An 18,212-nucleotide genomic window follows, 5' to 3' on the forward strand; every position below is an offset into this window, starting at 1 on the left:
TCTCTCTCTCAAAATCAGTAAAAGCATATCCTTAGGTGAGGATTTTTTTAAAAGAATGTTTCTCTCATTTATAAAAAAGAAAATAAGCCCTAACCGGTTTGGCTCAGTGGATAGAGCGTCGGCCTGCAGACTGAAGGGTCCCAGGTTCGATTCCAGTCAAGGGCATATACCTTGGTTGCGGGCACATCCCTAGTAGGGAGTGTGCAGGAGGCAGCTGATCGATGTTTCTCTCTCATCGATGTTTCTAACTCTCTATCCCTCTCCTCTCCTCTCTGTAAAACATCAATAAAATATATTTATAAAAAAAAGAAAAGTATTTCTTGAATTATGCCCAAATATGCCATCCTATATGCTTCATCCTTTGGTCTTCATATTCCCTCTATAGTAACAGACCCAGCCACTTTTTGACTAGAGCTACTGCAAAGCTCTTTTTCTTTTTGTAGGTTGGTTCATTTCTCAAACTTATGTGTACACTTTTTAAAATTATTTTTTAAATATATTTTTATTGCTTTCAGAGAGAGGAAGGGAAAGGGAGTGATGGAAACATCGATGAGAGAGAATCATTGATCAGCTGCCCGCTGCAGGCACCCTACTGAGGATCAAGCCCTCAACCTGGGCAGGTGCCCTGATCAGGAATCAAACAGTGACCTTCTGGTTTACTAGCATAGGTGGATGCTAAACTACTGAGCTATGCTGGTGGGGCTAGTATTTTTTTTTTAATCCAACTTTCATGCTGGTCATTTTGAAACTATTTTATTTTTCCTAACCAACTAGCTTCTCCTCCCTACTTCAACTCTCTCTCTTTTTAATTTCAGTGTTTTTATTGTTTCTTTTTTCCAGACTTATTGAGATATAATTGGCATATAACATTATGTAGGTTTAAGCTGAACGTGTTGACTGATGCACTTATTGCAGAATGATGCCCACCATAGCCTTAGCTCACACCTCCATCCAGGCACACCAATGCCATTTTTTTCTGTGGTGAGAACATTTATGATCTACTCTCTTGGCAATTTTCAACTCTCTTTCTTTTAACTGTCACAAAATCAGATTTCCATCTCCAAAACTCTGCCTACTCAAGGAAAAGAATTGTCACCAAATATGGGGGTGGAAGGGTAATATTTACTCTTATCATTTGGAGGTATGAAAGAATTAGGTAGTATAAAAGAGTCTGAAAATATTTTTACAAAGTAGAGTTATATATGCTAAGTACCAATGGTGATCATGGATTTTCATAGGTCATTCAAATAACATCCATCCCACACTTCCTGTGTGGCAGGCACTGTGTTGGGTGCTATGGGGAGTAATAGAGCTGAAGACATAATCTATGCCTTCAAAGAATTTACAAGTTCTCTTTTCACCTATACAAACTTGACTCTCCACAAAAAGAATAAGGATATATTGAAGGCCATAAATGAGATGTTTTAAATTTTCTGTATAGATCTGTTTTAATTTTTAAATGTGGGGCATAAACACTACTTATGTTTTAAAAACGTAATGACAGCACAGTGCCTAATGTAGTTTTTTTTACACAATCTGATCATTTGAACTTTCAAAGGTTTGAAATGTCCTTGAGCCACTTTTATGTGACTGTTTGTTTGTATGGCAATCATTGGCATCTGCATTTGGCACACCATTCAATAGATTCCGCTCAAGGGCAGTTATTATTCAGCTTCCAATGTCGTAGAAGCTAGCAGAGTGCATGGTAGGCATTCCATAAATATTTGTTGAATGAAGAAATACAAAGATAAATGGGTTAACCTACTTGTGGGTTAACCTCTCTGTCCTTTCCTCTGAAATTTTACAAACTTACTACCTGTGTCCTTGTTTGGAGAGTAATCTCATAGGACTACACATTGCGTCGTTTTTATATTTCATGTGTTATATTTTATTCCTTCTAAATCAGCGGTTCTCAACCTGTGGGTCACGACCCCTTTGGGGGTCGAACGACCCTTTCACAGGGGTCGCCTAAGACCATCGGAAAACACATATATAATTACATATTGTTTTTGTGATTAATCACTATGCTTTAATTATGTTCAATTTGTAACAATGAAAATACATCCTGCACATCAGATATTTACATTACGATTCATAACAGTAGCAAAATTACAGTTATGAAGTAGCAATGAAAATCATTTTACGGTTGGGGGTCACCACAACATGATGAACTGTATTAAAGGGTCGGGGCATTAGGAAGGTTGAGTACCACTGTTCTAAATGGGCTGCAATGTCGTTGATCCCACCTCCCACAGCATCTCACAGATATTTCCTGCTAAATAAAATACAGTTGAAATAAGCTATTATTACTTCTTTCTTAATTCTTAAAGAAGTAAGTTCGAATTTCTCTTTAAAAGAAAACAGCAAAAAACAAACAAAATCAACAGTCATACATTTCTTAACTATGTGTAAGGTTGTGAATAGGTAAAAGGTGACATATCTAAGCTACATATTTTAATAGGCTTTTCCTAGAGGTCTATAACATGCCAACCCAGGTGAGGAGATAAGAAGAGGTAGGAGAAAATGGAAAGTTATCTGGGAAAAGGGAACAATCCGGTTTGAGGGAATTATACAACCAATATAGTAAAACCTTAACAAGGAGAACACGGCCAGTCAAAAGATGCTTACCTTTGCACCCCTCGCAGGTCAGTGCGTTATAATGGTATCCAGATGCTCTGTCTCCACAAACAACACATAGCTCGTCTCCTTTTATTCTCCCGGCTGACGTGCCCATTCGAGGCTTCTTTGTCACAGGAATCTCTGCTACCTCAGTCTCTCCCTGGTAGAGGGTCTCCGTGGGCAGTGGCTTGAGTTCATATAGTCCAGGAGAGTACCACTCTTCAGGCTGCTGGGGGTAGAAACCCAGGCTGGAATAATAGGATGAGGAGGAAATCTGTGGTTGAACTTGAGGAAACTGAATGTTGTTGTATTGTGAGTATGATTCCACTTCTAGGTTCTGCCCCAGAGGACCTGTTGTTGGCTCTGTTAGTACACCTGAGCAAAACCGACAATAAAACTGGAATTAACATTATCACTCTATAAATTAGAGAGGCAGTTAAGCATACAGTATGTTTAGGAGTGTGGGCTCTAAGAAAAAACTGAAATATTTACATACATAAAAATGAACCTTTTTTACATAAAAAAGCCTACATAGAGAATTAAAGGACTAAATTACAAGCTCAGAAAATATCTACAACATACAAATAATGTGTAAAGAGCTCTTTCAAACCAGTAAGAAAATACTCAATGTGGAACAAAAAAGAAAAAAAGAATTTTTTTTTAAAAGCATTCAACATACAAAACATTTAACATTCCATGGACAAATGATAGAGGACATCAATGGCCAGTTTTTAGAAATAAAAACACAAGCATGTTATAAAGACATAAAAATGTGCCCCTCCTTGCCAATAATTAAATTTAAATAGAAACTGCAATAGAAAAAGATTACAGTGTTCATCCTTAAATATATAAGGATTTAAAAAGTTTGACAATACACACTCTTGAGAAAGCAAAATTCTTGGAGGACAATCTGTCCATATCTTTCAGCATTTAAAACTCAAATACTCTTTTAGCACAACAATCCACTGCTAGAAAATTAATCTTAAAGATATGATTTAATCTGAATGAAAAAATGTTTGTGTGAAGTGTTCATTTGCAGCAATGTTTGCAAGCATCATATTTGCAAATATCCATCAATAGGATTCTGGTTAAATAAATTATATTATGTCCCTATACTGAAATACTTTGTAGATGTGGAACAATCATTTAGATCTATATGGGCAGATGTGGAAAAGTTTCTATAATATGATGTTTTATGAAAAAAATTAAGCTATAGAATATTATACACACACACACACACACACACACACACACACATACTAGAGGGCTGGTGCATGAAAATTCATGCACTGAAGGGGGGGGGTCCCTCAGCCCAGCCTGGCCCCTCTCACAGTCCAGAAGCCCTCAGGGGCGGGAGGTGACCTGGTCATCAGGTGAAGGCAACACCCCATCACACCTCTGCTGCTGCCACTGCCGGCAGCGCGATCCTCAGCCGGCCCTGGTTACCTGCACCTCGGGCCGACCTTGGGTGGCTGGGGGGCTGAGGGGATTGGGGGTCTCCGGAGGCAGGCACGCAGAGTGGCCAGGCTCACCTAGGGGCGGGCTCGGCCTTGCCGCACGCACACCTGCCGCCCTGGCAGGGCTAAGGGGACTGGACACCGCCATCTTGTGGCTGCGGGCGCCGCCACATTTGAGGGTGTGGCAGCGATTAGCATATCTCCTCTTTATTGGCTGTGGGCACTGCCATCTTTGAGGGCGGGGCAGTCAATTAGCAAATTCCCTCTTTATTAGATCGGATATATGAGTATTAAAAAACACTGTGTATATGAGGCTATTTTTTGCACAGTGCAAAAGGAACTGGATGATGGCAACTGTGGGAAGTGAGATTGTTGGATTGTTTTCTGAGGTGGGATATTACACAATCTTTTTACTATTTGTAATTTTTCCGTATAGATATGTGTGACTTTAATTATTATAAAACAAAGGAGAAGCTTAAAAAAAGAATGCAGTACCTGAAATTAGTTTACCAGGGTTCAAATCCTAGCTCTGTTTTATTACTTACTATCTGCGTATGCTGACAGTTTACTTAACATCTTTAAGTCTTGGTTTTGTCTTTATAAAACAGAGTAAAACACCTACTTCATTCGGTTGATATAAGGATTAAACAAGGTAATGCATGCAAAATGAAAGCACTTTGCAAATGTGTGCACACATAACGTGCTAGATAAATTATAGCTGCCATCAAAATAGTAATAATAATTATTCCTACTGCTATTATGAAATGAGCCCCTTATCTATAAAACCTCTAGGTAACAGAAAACTATCAGGCTGTGAAAATGCTTCTATTTGCTAGAAACATAAACTATGGCTCTTTAGAATACAGCAGTGTTTAAATTATACAAAACATTTTTTAAAATGTTATGGGCATAAATAAGATATAGGCGAGTACACAAATAGGTCTGATTCTTCAAAGCACAGTCAGGCAACCCTAGACCAAAATTCCTACTCCACCTCTGTGAACAATGAGACTGGGCAAATTAAACTGCTGAAAACCTCCGTTTTTACAGCAGTAGGCTTGGGATGGAAATATCTATATCAAGGGTTGCTGAAGATTAAGATAATACAGATCCACAGTTCCTCATCTGAAACCCTTGGAGTCAACTGTATTTTCAAATTCAGAGTCGTTTGAATTTTAGAACAAAATGCAGTGCTATTTCTCCCAGCATGGTCTGGGGCAGAACCCAGAATCAAATAGCAATATTTCCCACAATGCAATGTATACATGCTCACACTAAGAGAATAAATAAAGGTCAAAATCCTATGAGGTACATAACATTATTACCCCCACTTGCAAACGATTAGCCCGTGGTGTAGAGAATTTAGGCAACTTTACTCCTACCCACCTAAGTAGCTGAGCTTTGAACTTTGGGAGTCAGACCTCATAGCCCATGTGCTGCACTATTTCTCTCTAGGAAAATTTCAGATGGGTGGTGCTTTAGAGCAGGGGTGGGGAACGTCTGGCCTGCGGGCTGTATAAGGCCCGCAAATCATTTGGTCTGACCCTACCAAGGCCAAAGGGGTGAGTTAATTAAATGTTCAACCAAATATAGCAGACTAATTTTTAAGTCAATAATTTTGTATGGCCTTCAAATGACGTTATAAATATTCAAATGGCCCTTGGCAGAAAAAGGCTCCTCACCCCTGCTTTTTTGGACATGATTTAAAGCCTTTCTCTTCCTCTCTCTGCTCTTGAGTTCTTTAGTCCTCCACTGCTTCTGCTTGCAGATAACCGACAACTAGGCCTGCAGGGCTCAGTGTGATCCTACCCTTTCTTTCTTTTCCAGCCATTCCTTGAAGGTTCCTTGCTGATGCCAGACTCAGGGACTTGCCCGTGTGCTGCTTTTGGAGCCTGGCACTTCCCTCAATATAGTCACTCCCTCTGAGAACTTCCTCTCACCAATATGCACTTAACTCTAAACTTCCCTTTAAGTATAGTTTCTCTTAGAAGTTTTCCCTGACTCTAGGTCCCTGGGAGTCCTGGCTCTGAATCTAGTTATATGATACTTACCTTCCCTGCCTGGGCCAACGTTTGCTCATCTATGAAGAGAAGACTCAATGCTGGATAATCTGATAGTTCTTTTGTATATCTAAAATATCTACAAGTATATGACTAACAGTCTATGGGCATTAGAATTTAGAGCTTTTTGACAATGGCAAAGTGGAGTATATGTATATTTAATGCTTGTTGAAAAAAATGCTGCCTACATTGACCCAGGAAAGGATTGATAGAGCACAGAGTATACAATATTGGTGCAAATATCAATTTCCTCTCTTTTATGCTCAGCTCAACCATATAAAACCAGCATTGAGTCAGAATATCTGACAAAAAGATTTGTCTAATGACCACAAAATGGAAGAATACAAAAATATGGAATTAGAACAGAAAAAAGAAAAGATATGAATAACATCCTGATCTATTTAATAATTAAGTGTGACTAAAATTTCTGGAGTGAATAGGCTAGAAAAGAACTTAACATTAAAAACAGTTTCACTTGCACTCATATCTAGATTTTATCCTCCAAACCATCTTACCCCTAATCAACTCTACATCCCCACCCCCAAGCCCCAGTTACTCTCCACCTACACTTCCAGGAAGGTTAAGCAACTTGCCTGAGGTCAAACAATCAAGTAAGGACAGAATCTGGATTCTGCAGAGTCCAAGGAAATATTTAAGTTTTTGTCCTCACATGACAATTCCAAATCTCTGAGCATTATTCCAATGAAACAAATATTTTAATAATCAAAAGACACAATGAAGTCCCAACACAAATCACATCATCGTATCAATATCATATCAATCTCTGGAATCATCTCAATGAAAATGGAAAGCTTTCACAAAGACATCAATTCTATTACACGAAAACAACAAAACAGGCAAGAATATGAGGTCAGTGCACAATATTAATAAATAATGCCTCTCTTCCCAAAGCACACCTACTTCTAGTATTTCACAGTCTCCATCAAATCTCTGCAGAGTAGACATGAAATATACAGACAACTTACAGTTTTAAAAAACCCACCATAGCCAACATATTTCAAAATGGGGCACTAAAACAACTTCTCCTGTGAGACCTTGAGCTGCTGTGAGACCTTGAGGTACTACCTAACATTTTTGTCTCAATTTCTTCTGTAAAATGGAGCTATTAACACCCAGCCTTGAAATCTCCTAAGGTAGTTCTGAGTAAAAAATCACAGTTATTGGGAAAAGTTTTGACAAGTTGAGTGCCATAAAAAAGATATGTCTGTTTCCTAAGGAACCTGGCAAAATCCCAACTCTAATAATAGTTCATTAGTAATTGTTCATACTTATCAGTCTGTTTTAATGACATAAATTATAGGATACTTTTTCACTTATATATGTATATTGAACACTTACTCTTTGCTAAACACTGGGCTAGGCTCTGAGGATAAGACAATGAGTAAGACAGAGAGACAACAGAAAAGGCCACAGCCATTTGTGTGTGTGTGTGTGTGTGTGTGTGTGTGTGTTGTGAGGGGAAAGTCAAAGACTGGGATAAAACCAACTAAACAAACAACTGATAGAGCATAAGACATGAGGGGGCAGAGGCAGTAAGTCAAGTTTAGAGCGTGCTTCCTGAAAAGGAAATTTTATTTCTACTTTAATATAATTTAAAGGGAAACACTTTAATTTAAAGGGATGCATATATAACTTAGAATTTGTGAGTGTTTTCTTGGAGGCAGTCTATCAAGGAATTGGAAAATTTGAATTCCTTATTACAGGAATTCTACATGAATGAGAATATGAGAGTTGAGGGAAGAGTTTTTCAATGGGAACACGTGAATGGATTCAGGGGAGTCCGAGACATCCTGCAAAGGAAAGCAAAATTCTCCTGGGTAGAGAAACTCTAGCATTTACTAGCTTTTCTGGAGGAGCATCATCTAAGGGAACTTTAAGATGCTGAAAGTGTGCTATACCTATCAGCACATTAACCACGAACCATATGGAATACTGAGCATTTGAGACATGGCTAGTGATGATGAAGAAATGAATTTTTCATTTAATTTTAAATAATTAAAATGTTAATGAAATGGCTACATGGCTATTTAATGATATATAGTGCAGCTCCAAGGAGTCTGTGGCCAGAGCACTGTGTGCCCGCACGGGAGAACCAGGTTCCTGTAATAACAATGGCACTTTCCCGTGATCGCACAGCTTCTGAGCCTCATAAAGGTCCAGGTTTTACCCCATTTTTCACTTCTGGCACAATGCTAACTAGAGTAAAAATATCATGAATGTTTATTAGAATGTCTCATGAATGGGAAAGTTGCCTTCGCTCCCTCATTTATTTCCTAATTCATGGATACTTAATTGTATGGACCAGCTTCATTTGTGGAGTTGTTTGCTTTTCCTGATGTCAGGTCAGTGTGATGTTGGTGCCTCTCCTTGGCTGGTCAGCTGACACCTCCTCCTTGAGGTCTGCCCGAGCTCCCCTAGGTAGAGCTAACCTCTCCTACCCTCTGTACGCACTTCTACTACAGCAGGTTTCAATCATTTTTGTTCATTTACAGGCTTATCTTCCATGCTAAACTTGAGGTGGAATGACGTACTGGTTGCGAGGGTCCTACTTCATGCCCAACTCTCAATTCCACTCAACCACAATTTGCTAGATTTGACACAGCATTAATGTTCAATACATTTTTGTTACTGTTCTGGTTACTCTGTGAACTCTTTGGAGAATATATTATATTATATTAATTATATTATATTAATTATATTATATTATATCATATATTTCCCCCCTTTTTTTATCCCTGGCACCTTACACAAACCCTGACACAGTACAAATGTTAATCCATGTTAAATAGAAATAATAGAAAATTTTCCTCCCCAGCCTTTCAAGTAATTTCCATTTCTAAATACAGTATCAGTCACTTCTAAACATCGCATTGAAGCGAACTGGAATGCTGCCAATTCTGTGGTCACAATATGTTCACAACTTGTAATTGTTGTAAAAAAGATTAGAGTTTCTCTTTTAGCTGGAAATTTAAAAGGCAAGACTCTGCCTTGAGAAGAATATTAAAACAGGCAAAATTAATCTATGTTTTAATTATGATCCATGTTTCACTTCAGATAAAACAAATAGCTTAGGCCTAAAGCTGAACTCTTTACTCACCTGATTTTCCATAGACTACCAGGAGGAATATGCTTTGGAAAATAAATGCTTCTCACCATAGCCCACAGTTTGAAATATATCTTATGTCTTGACTTCTGTACACACTTACACATCTACATCAGTAACTAAAACAAAATTTCTATGAAGCAACACTTATCTTTACTTCTTGAAGTGCATGTTGACATTTCTATTCCATGCTACTCCTATTGTACTCTACTCCACTCCACTCTATTCCATTCCACTCCACTCTACTCTACCCCACCCCACTCCATTCTACTCTAGTTTTTAATGCTGATCAAAAGCCACGAAATAGATTTCATGGCCCACTGCATTAAATAACATACATTACAGTGTTTTTTCAAGTGTAACCAGGCATCAATGTTAGAACTGCCTACTGTGTTACTTAAAAAAAAAATGGTGCTAATTTTCCATAATCCAATGAAGAATTTTAGGAAACACATATTTAGATTTCCTCTCAAAGAAATACTCACCTTCCTAGAATCCTATAAAAATCACACCACCCCAACTTTTCACCCCAGACTTCTGGTTCTGACTGAGCCATCTTTGATAGAGACCTGCTACTGTCATCTCAAACAAACGTGCCCCACACTTCCTCAGCCCAGTTTCAGAAGCTCGACCATGAACACCTGTGAACAGTGTCCTACCTTTTGCAGGCTTCATGCTCATCATTTCCATGACAGAACCTGATGATGTGCAGCTCTGGCAAGGACTAATTTGAGCTGGATTTTCTAACTCCTGAAACTGCATTACCATTCTTACTTTATTCCCAGCAACTGAAAATGAGACTAGGTAAGAAGTGACAGAGGCCAGAGGTTGGGTGGCTTACTGATTAACTTCATTACTGAGCAGAATATTTGTAAATGTTTATGAGAAAAGTCCTCGATGCCAGATTGCCTAGTAAGCTAGAAACCAGTCTCTTAGATAAACATTTTGGGGAGCACTTTCCACTTTAAGAAATTTTAGAAGGTAGATTACTGTTCAGTTGCTGTAAAAGTGGATTCAGGAGGTCAAGTGTCACGCTCCAGGTCTTCAAATTTGTTCCTTTCAAAAGGCTACAGAATGGTATAGCATAATGCTTAACACTGTGTAACCAATTGAACTGGGTTTAGATCCACTGTTATGGTGAATTATGTCTCCCCCACCCCCCAAACAAAAAAAATTGATATATTGAAGTTCTAATCCCAATTCCTAGCAGGTGGCATTATTTAGAGATAGGATCTTTATAGAGGTAATCAACTTAAAATGAGGTCATTAGATTGATTTCTAATCCCATAGGACTGGTGTCCTTATACTAAATGGAAATTTGGACACAGAAACAGACACACATTAAGAGAAGACACTGTGAAGAGACACCGGGATAAACACAGTCATCTACAAGCCAAGGCTCTCCAAGATCAGGAACATAGATTCTTCCCTCACAGCCTGCAGAAGGAACCAACCCTGCCAGCACCTTGATTTTAGACTTCTTGCCAATACATTTCTGTTGTGTAAGCCACCCAGTATGTGGTACTTCATTGCAGCAGCTTTACCAAACTAATACCGTCAGGCGCCCTTGGCATTCACTAGCTCTGTAGACCATGGACAAATTCCCGAACTGTTTTCTGTCTCAATTTCCTGGGAATCACGCAACCTCATGGAATTATTATGAGAATTAAGTGAAATAATATCTATAAAATGCTCAGCACAATGGGTGTCTATCCATCATCATTTTGATGTTATGGTTATTCAGCTTTGGACTCATGTTTTAGGGTGGCTTGCATATTGAGTAGGAATAATTTCTGCAGCAGAACTGGTGGATTTCAAGGTTGTGACTGAGTTTGTTTTGAAAGAGAGGGCTTTAGAATAGGACTCAGTAGGTCCAGGATTGAGCTCAGGCATAATGCAAATAGATGCACTACATAACCTTAGGCCAGTCTCTCGGCTTCTGCAGGCCACATTTGCATACATCAACAGATGGTAAAACATAGATAATTCCTGCCCTACGTCCCTCATCGACCTGTTGTGAAGATAAAAAGTGACATAATAAATATGAAAGCAGTTTTAAAAGGCAAACGTGATCTATGTAAACCTAATAATCATTGCTAAGATGTGTCTGCAGCCTGGACAAGCTTAGGGTGGTTTCACATGCATGACCTCATCTGATCCTTACTTGCACCTTTGAGGAAGGTATTGTTTATACTATCTACTCTCTTCTACCCTATTTTACAGACTCATAACGGAAACTCAGTGAAGTTCAGTGGTCTATCTACAGCCACCCAGTTATTAAGGGATAAAACTAAAACATTAATCAAGGTCTTCTGACTCAAGACCCTGTGGCTAAACAAGTAAAGCACGCTTGCCCTAACTGCAGAGAAAGAAGAAAGGTATGATGGTCCATGGGTGTATTTCAGTTTGGATTGTGCAATCAAGGGTTACCATTTGCAAAACTGTTCTCCATCCTCGGTTTACTTCTGACCTCATTCTCTCTTCACAACCCAAGAACTATTCTTGCCTTGAGAAGATCTTAGGTGAAAGAGCTGCCCATATGTTGTGAACCAGGACAAACTACCTCTGAATTTTCTGTTTCAAGAATTCTGTACTGAGTACTGAGTTTTTCACTGGTCAGAAACTGTCTGTTGCCCTCAGCTACTTCTATACTGAAAAAAAGAGAGAGCAGGATAATTTAGCTGATCTAAGAAGCCCACAAGATGTTCTCATAAGAAGACTGATTGGATCTCTTTTCTCCTTTCAGTGATAACCAGCTGCTTCATATTATTTTAAAAAAAAATACATTTTTCCTCAGTTCTATGTTGTCTGAAAGGGTACCTACTAGCCATATATGGCTACTTAACTAATTTAAAGACGTTAGAATCAATTCCTCAGTTATACTAGTCACATTTTTAGTGTCCAATAGCTACATGTGGATAGTGGCTATTGGACAAAGTGGATCTAGAACATTTTCATCATCACAGAAACTTCTATCAGACAGCACTGCGGTAGATGGGACTTGGCAGCAATGTGAAGCTACACCAATCATGGCAAGTGAGGGCATCAGCAATCCTATATAATAAAAGGTTAATATGCAAATAGACCAAACAGCGGAACAACTGAACAATCGGTCGCTATGACGTGTGCTGGCCACCAGGGGGCGTGTGCGGAACACAGCGGGCGTTGGCCACAGTGGGATGGTGGAGCAGGTGAGCAGGGGCACCAGACCAAGGCTCGGTCACTGTATGTGACCAAGGCTCTCGGGGAGAGCCTCTGATGGTTACTGAAAATTCTTTGCTCCTGCATGCCGTGGTCCCGCCCAGCACTCGCACCTGCTGCCGTTGCCAGAACTGCTGCATGCACCCACTGCCAGTGCCAGCCCCGCTCACACCCACAGCCAGCACTGGAGCCGCCGCTCGCCCCCACTGCTGGTGCCCAACGCCAGTTCCAATCACTCAGTGCCATTAGCGGGTGCGAGCAGCGGCTGCCAACCCTGACTGCCCCTGTGGGCTTCTCCACCTCCCCCTGCTCCTGAGGGGCGATTGGGACAGCAGCCGCTGCTCACACCTGCTGCTGGTGTGGGAGCGGTGGTGGTGGGAGTGGGGCTGTTGGCAGACAGGGGACCGGGGCTGAGGCAGGAGGGGCCAGGCGGGTGTCACAGAGGATGGGCCAAGACCCGCCCTGTCCCTACTGCAGCCTCGCAGCCCACAGTTCCTTTCAAGGTGCACAAATTCATGGACTGGGCCCCTAGTGAAGCTATATAAAAGGGGGGGTGGGACTCCCAGAATAAATGTCGACAATGATTTTCTAAGAACTATCCTTGAGACAAACTTGGCCAACAGGTTTGGAGTGATAAAATCACACCGGAAGGACTTTCTCCACTGAGGTGATCAGGAGTATTCTCTGAGCCTGGATCCTTAATCATTCACTTCTGATTTCTTGTCCTGATTATATTTTGGTTGCCCACTTACTATCTATGGAACCTGAAGTAGATTATTTAGCACCTTTAAATCTCCATTTTCTCACTAGTAAAAGGGGAATAGTAATGGTATCCACTCTACATGAGTGTTGTGAGAATTAATATTAATGACAAATAGTTCCATAGAGTACTTAAGATGGGCCAGGCATTCTTTTGAGAACTTTAATAAATTAGGTAAGTATCTTGCACAAAGTTAAGGAATTTGCCTAAAACCACATACTAGTAAGCAGCAAAGATGGGATTGAATGTTGGAAGTCTATCTGCTAAGAAATCTAAAATGGTTGTTATCACTATCACAATTCTTTTTATCATTGTAAAATGTATAAATTTGCAATCTGATTTTATAGTCAACCTTTCTTAGCTTGCTTATTCTGAGTGCACCTGAGATATATTTCTTAGTCTGCAAGGTTGAGAGCCAGGTCCTGGACAATAATGGATTCACCCACCAGCTGGCCAACTCATCTATCATTCTTTGTCTCATTGCATGCCTTTTACAAGCTATGCCTGCCCTATCTAAAAAAAACAGTAATATATTTTACAACAAGAAAAGGCCCTTTAGATACTTCTTTTATTTCGCCCATTTCTTAACTTCACTAACAAAGAAAACCAGATCTGAGTTTCCTGGGGGAGCAAAAACCAAAGCCATGGTGAATTAATAAAAATCGTAGAGATTGCTTTAATCTGTGGAAGAGATGTGGATAAAAAATATTTAAATTATGCTCAAACAAAATTCCATTTTGCAAGGTATCTTTCCATCTTCTGAACACTTTTAGCTTTGATTTACCCATCAGCTCAGGACTGCATTCACTTGAGTTAAACTGAGATGAAAAAAAAAATGCCTGAACTCAAATGTCAGAAACATTCCACAAAACTGCATCTCAAGATCTTTAATTGTATTTTAAAACATCTGGCTGCTTCTGTAACACCGGAAAGATGCTTTTAATTTAAGCAAAAGACAGGCAAAAACCATATTCCAATAACAATAAAGCTACCCAGAGAAAACAGGCATAAAGAGCTGACAGAAGCATAAATTGATGAAAAATAGCTAAGGGAAATGGATTCTGAGTGAGCAGTATTATATGTGGTATGCCTCCTGCCACTTGCTGGGTCTCATTTAGAATGGGGCTTTAGAAAGACTGTTAGATACAGTAATCTACAATAATAAAAGCATAATATGCTAATTAGACTGACGACCTTCCTGATGACCTTCCGGACTAAGCCGTGGCACCATGGGGGCCGAGGCAGAGGCAGCCACTGTGGCTGTCGGGGCCAAGCCCCTTGCACGAATTTTGTGCACCGGGCCTCTAGTGAGGTATTATAAAAACACGCATTTCATAGCTGTTCTAGCAATGCTGTAATGCCAGAATGAGAACATGTGTTTCCTTCCTTAGGGCACCCAGAAATTTATTTCCATACTGTTCGTTTCTGTTGGCTCCTTGAAAATTCTCTGCACTCCACAATGTTAAGATAAAGAGAACTTCCTCCCTTTAATGAGTAGAGTCGTGTTTATCATTTCAACAATTTAAATAATAACAACTACATATCAAGCCCTGGACTAATTATACTATTTTATTATGCCCTGAAGTTTACAGAACACTTTCCCACACAGCCATTCAGTTCTCCCAAAAAGCTGTGGAGTAAATGTCATTAATTATCCTCATTTTGTAGGGGAGAACACTGAATTTCAGAAAGCCTCAGTTGCCTCTGAGACTTTATTCCTTTCCATTTCATTGCTTATTTCCACTCACCTACTGTGACCTTCTCCCAGTTTCACTGAGCTAGGTGAACCGGACTCATTGCACTGGGAGCACTGAGAGACTGCACCTTCTCTTGCTTATTCCTTGCTATTATTAGAATGCTGTTCTACTTAGTCTGAAGGTCTGTGCTTTTTAGAGTTCTTAAACCACAATTTGCTAAAAGAATACATAGATTTTAATTAACATGCTACCTCCTGCCCTACTCACTACGTCAAACCGTAGGAAGCCATGGACTTTGTCATTATTACCTTTTATTATGCACTAATTACATAAAGACCCTGCCTTCTTCATTCAGCGGAGAAGTCTTTCTTAATCCACTGAATTAATCTTTGACCAAGTTTCCTGGCTTGCAAGAGCTCCCGAAGGAAAGGAGACGTAGCTCTGTTAGGTCACCATGTCCTTCCATTCTGAGGCTCGTGTGGATTGAGTTCCCGATGAGCTAGATTTGTCAGGCATGTGTGGCAGCAGGATAAGTTCAAGGACCTCACGAGGTGATTCCAGCTCCAGTTTCATAATTCCATTCTATCCAAGCATCTTTTCTATAAGAACCAGCCTAAGGAAGCAGAACTGTAGAGCAAATCTGTACCGCACCCCCAATCTTAGCCTTCCTTTGAATATTCCAATGGGTTGGGGGCTGAGGGGTGGAATCCCATTATACTGTGTGACACACACACCTGGTGTCACATGCTTTGGCTTACCTTTCATTTCACCTGGAGCTGATATCATGTTGATAGGTTCACCTGATGTTAACTGCCTGCCATTTCAAGAACATGCCACACATCCTTTGTGTTCTGTCCCAAACTTATTTAATACCTCCAGAGACTACCTGGCCTTGTTCCAATGGCAAAAGCACAGCCCAGACATGCTGGCGAGTTAATGCCTCCAGGGGCCACCCTCAACCAACTGGAGCCAGAGGTCCGTGAATAAGTGCCCCAGTCCCTAGTCCCCAGTCCCTCAGTGGACAATTCTCTATGCTACTCCCAGTGGAATCAAGCTCCCCTGCCCACAGCAGTGATCTTCATAACTCACCTCATGGTGGTTTTCCCTCCTTCCCTGTCTTGTAGCCCCAGTCCTTTGCTTCTGCTCCATGGGAACACCTCTCACATAAACTGCCTGCAAATGAATCCTAGCTTTGGGTTCTGCTTCTCAGGGTAACGATTTATAGACAAGGGTCCTAGAATTCCAAGCCTAATTATCTCCTCTTACAAGTGCTGGTTAATGGAAATGCAGGGTCCAGAGCCAGTTCTCTAGACTCTTTCGACTGCCCTAAATGAAAATGAGTAGATAAAGCCCTTCCAAGTCCATGCTAGACTTTGGGCCTTTGCATTTATTTCCTCCACCTAGAATGTCCTCTTTGGCTTGTCTTTTGGTCTCAGCTTGTTAACTCCCAGAACCCTTCTCTGACCACACCATTTAGAGCAGCCCCATTCTTCGAGTTACTATGACATCAACCTGGTTTGTTATTTTCATAGCTCTTACCATTCCCTAATATAATCTTGTTTATTTATGTGCATGTTTCCTGTGAGTCTTCTCTCCACTGTCTTGTTTCCTGCTTTATTACAATGCCCAGTATACAGTCAGTGCTCAATGTTCAGAGGGAAGAAATCCAAGTGTTGTATGTGTTGTACCATAAGCTTCACTTGCCCTGATTATAACAACATGACTGCTGTTTTTGAGTACACAGACCATTGGAAAAGAGTTTAGCTCTCCGGCTAGTTGAGCCCATGAGTTAACACTTCTGAATCTCTGGTCTAGCTCAAGATCCAAGAATGGTAAGTTAGGCAGTGGGTTACTCATCCAGGGGCCACAATCTTCTCCCTGGTGCTCTGTATCCTAAGCTCAGGGTGGAAACATAGAATGCATCAGTGCCATCAGGACACAAAAGAAGTAAGCAGGAGGAATAGAGGAATCAAAATGCAAGTCTTCACCCCTTACTTTGGCAAACCTTAGCTCAGGTATACCTTTAGAGTGGAGTGAGACTGAGGCCCTGGGGGAAAGAGATGTGGTAAAAAAAAATGCTTAAATGCTTCGATCTGACTCGAGATCATAACAGGGAAAAGGAAAAGGAGTCCCAATAGTCATACATGGTTCAGATTCGTTTACCAGGGGAGGGGACCAGATGAAGATTTGAAGAAGCTGCTCTAGCCGGGAATAATTAGTGCTATTTAGTCTCAGAAACCTTGAATGAAGTGTTAGGAAAGTGGATGGGAGAAAGAACAGCACTGACAGCAAGAGTCACAGTGCTTCCTCAGCAAGCACTTCCAGATGCTTCTAACTTGACCGCTCCTTCACCTCTGTTTTTCTGTCTCCTCACATCTTTCCACCTCATGGCTGCTGAGGTCAACCTTCAACCTGATGTGCTTGCTTGGAGAGCTTAACATGCAAACATAATTCAGAGCAGAAAGCGGAGTTTTTATGTGGGGAAAAAAAAACCTTAAGTGGAATTCTCCTTAGTCTATGACATGTAGCTATCGTCTTAATTATTCTGTGAATTCTGACTGGTAGAGCAAAAATTATAAAAATGTCTATACATCGATTATTTTAAGGATTTTTAGGATAGGCCAGAAGCAAATGGTCAAGTTGCTGGACATGGAGGTAGTGCCTGTTGGCCTTAAATGCATCCTCCACAGGATGAAGAGAAAAAAAAAAAAGAAAGAAGATGCAGCAAGCATGTCCAAGAATTGGTATTTCATAAATAATGACTGGTCTCTCTGAGTTACCCATAAAAATCTCTTATTTTCCTTAACCTTTTTTCTCCTTTCCTTCTATTATTTACTAGAGGCCCAGTGCACGAAATTCATGCACAGGTGGGGGGAGGGTCCCTCAGCCCGGCCTGCATCCTCTCCAATCCGGGACCCCTCGGGGGATGTCCGACTGCTGGTTTAGGCCCAATCCAGGGTTCAGGCCTAAACCGGCAGTCAGACATCCCTCTCGCAATCTGGGACCACTGGCTCCTAACCGCTCACCTGCCTGCCTGCCTGATTGCCCCTAACCCCTCTGCCTGCTGGCTTGATCACCCCTAACCTCTCGGCCTGCTGGCCTGATTGGCCCTAACAGCCCTCCTCTGCCAGCCTGATCGCCCCTTACTGCCCTCCCCTGATGGCCTGATTGCCCCTAACTGCCCTCCCCTGCCAGCCTGATCATCCCTAACTGCCCTCCCCTGCTGGCCGGATCTCCCCTAACTGCTTTCCCCTGCCAGTCTGATCGCCCCTATCCGCCTCGGCCTCGGCCCCT

At 40.9% G+C, this 18,212-nt stretch overlaps 1 protein-coding gene across 2 annotated transcripts in view; it reads right to left on the reverse strand.

Annotated features, from left to right (window-relative positions):
• Positions 1–10,050, reverse strand: part of NR1H4 (nuclear receptor subfamily 1 group H member 4) — a 44,460-nt gene extending 34,410 nt beyond the window's left edge. For both annotated transcript variants that reach the window (XM_006084093.2, XM_006084092.2), the window contains exons 1-2: positions 9,920–10,050; positions 2,629–2,994 (exon numbers count right to left, since the gene is read on the reverse strand). In XM_006084093.2, coding sequence (XP_006084155.1) covers positions 2,629–2,994; positions 9,920–10,028 — 475 coding nt within the window. In that variant the 5' untranslated portion in view covers positions 10,029–10,050. The remainder of the gene's footprint in view (positions 1–2,628; positions 2,995–9,919) is intronic.
• Positions 10,051–18,212: the final 8,162 nt, after the last annotated feature.

This window comes from Myotis lucifugus, unplaced genomic scaffold, assembly GCF_000147115.1.
Source record: "Myotis lucifugus unplaced genomic scaffold, Myoluc2.0 scaffold_10, whole genome shotgun sequence".
NCBI classification, from domain to species: Eukaryota; Metazoa; Chordata; class Mammalia; order Chiroptera; family Vespertilionidae; genus Myotis; species Myotis lucifugus.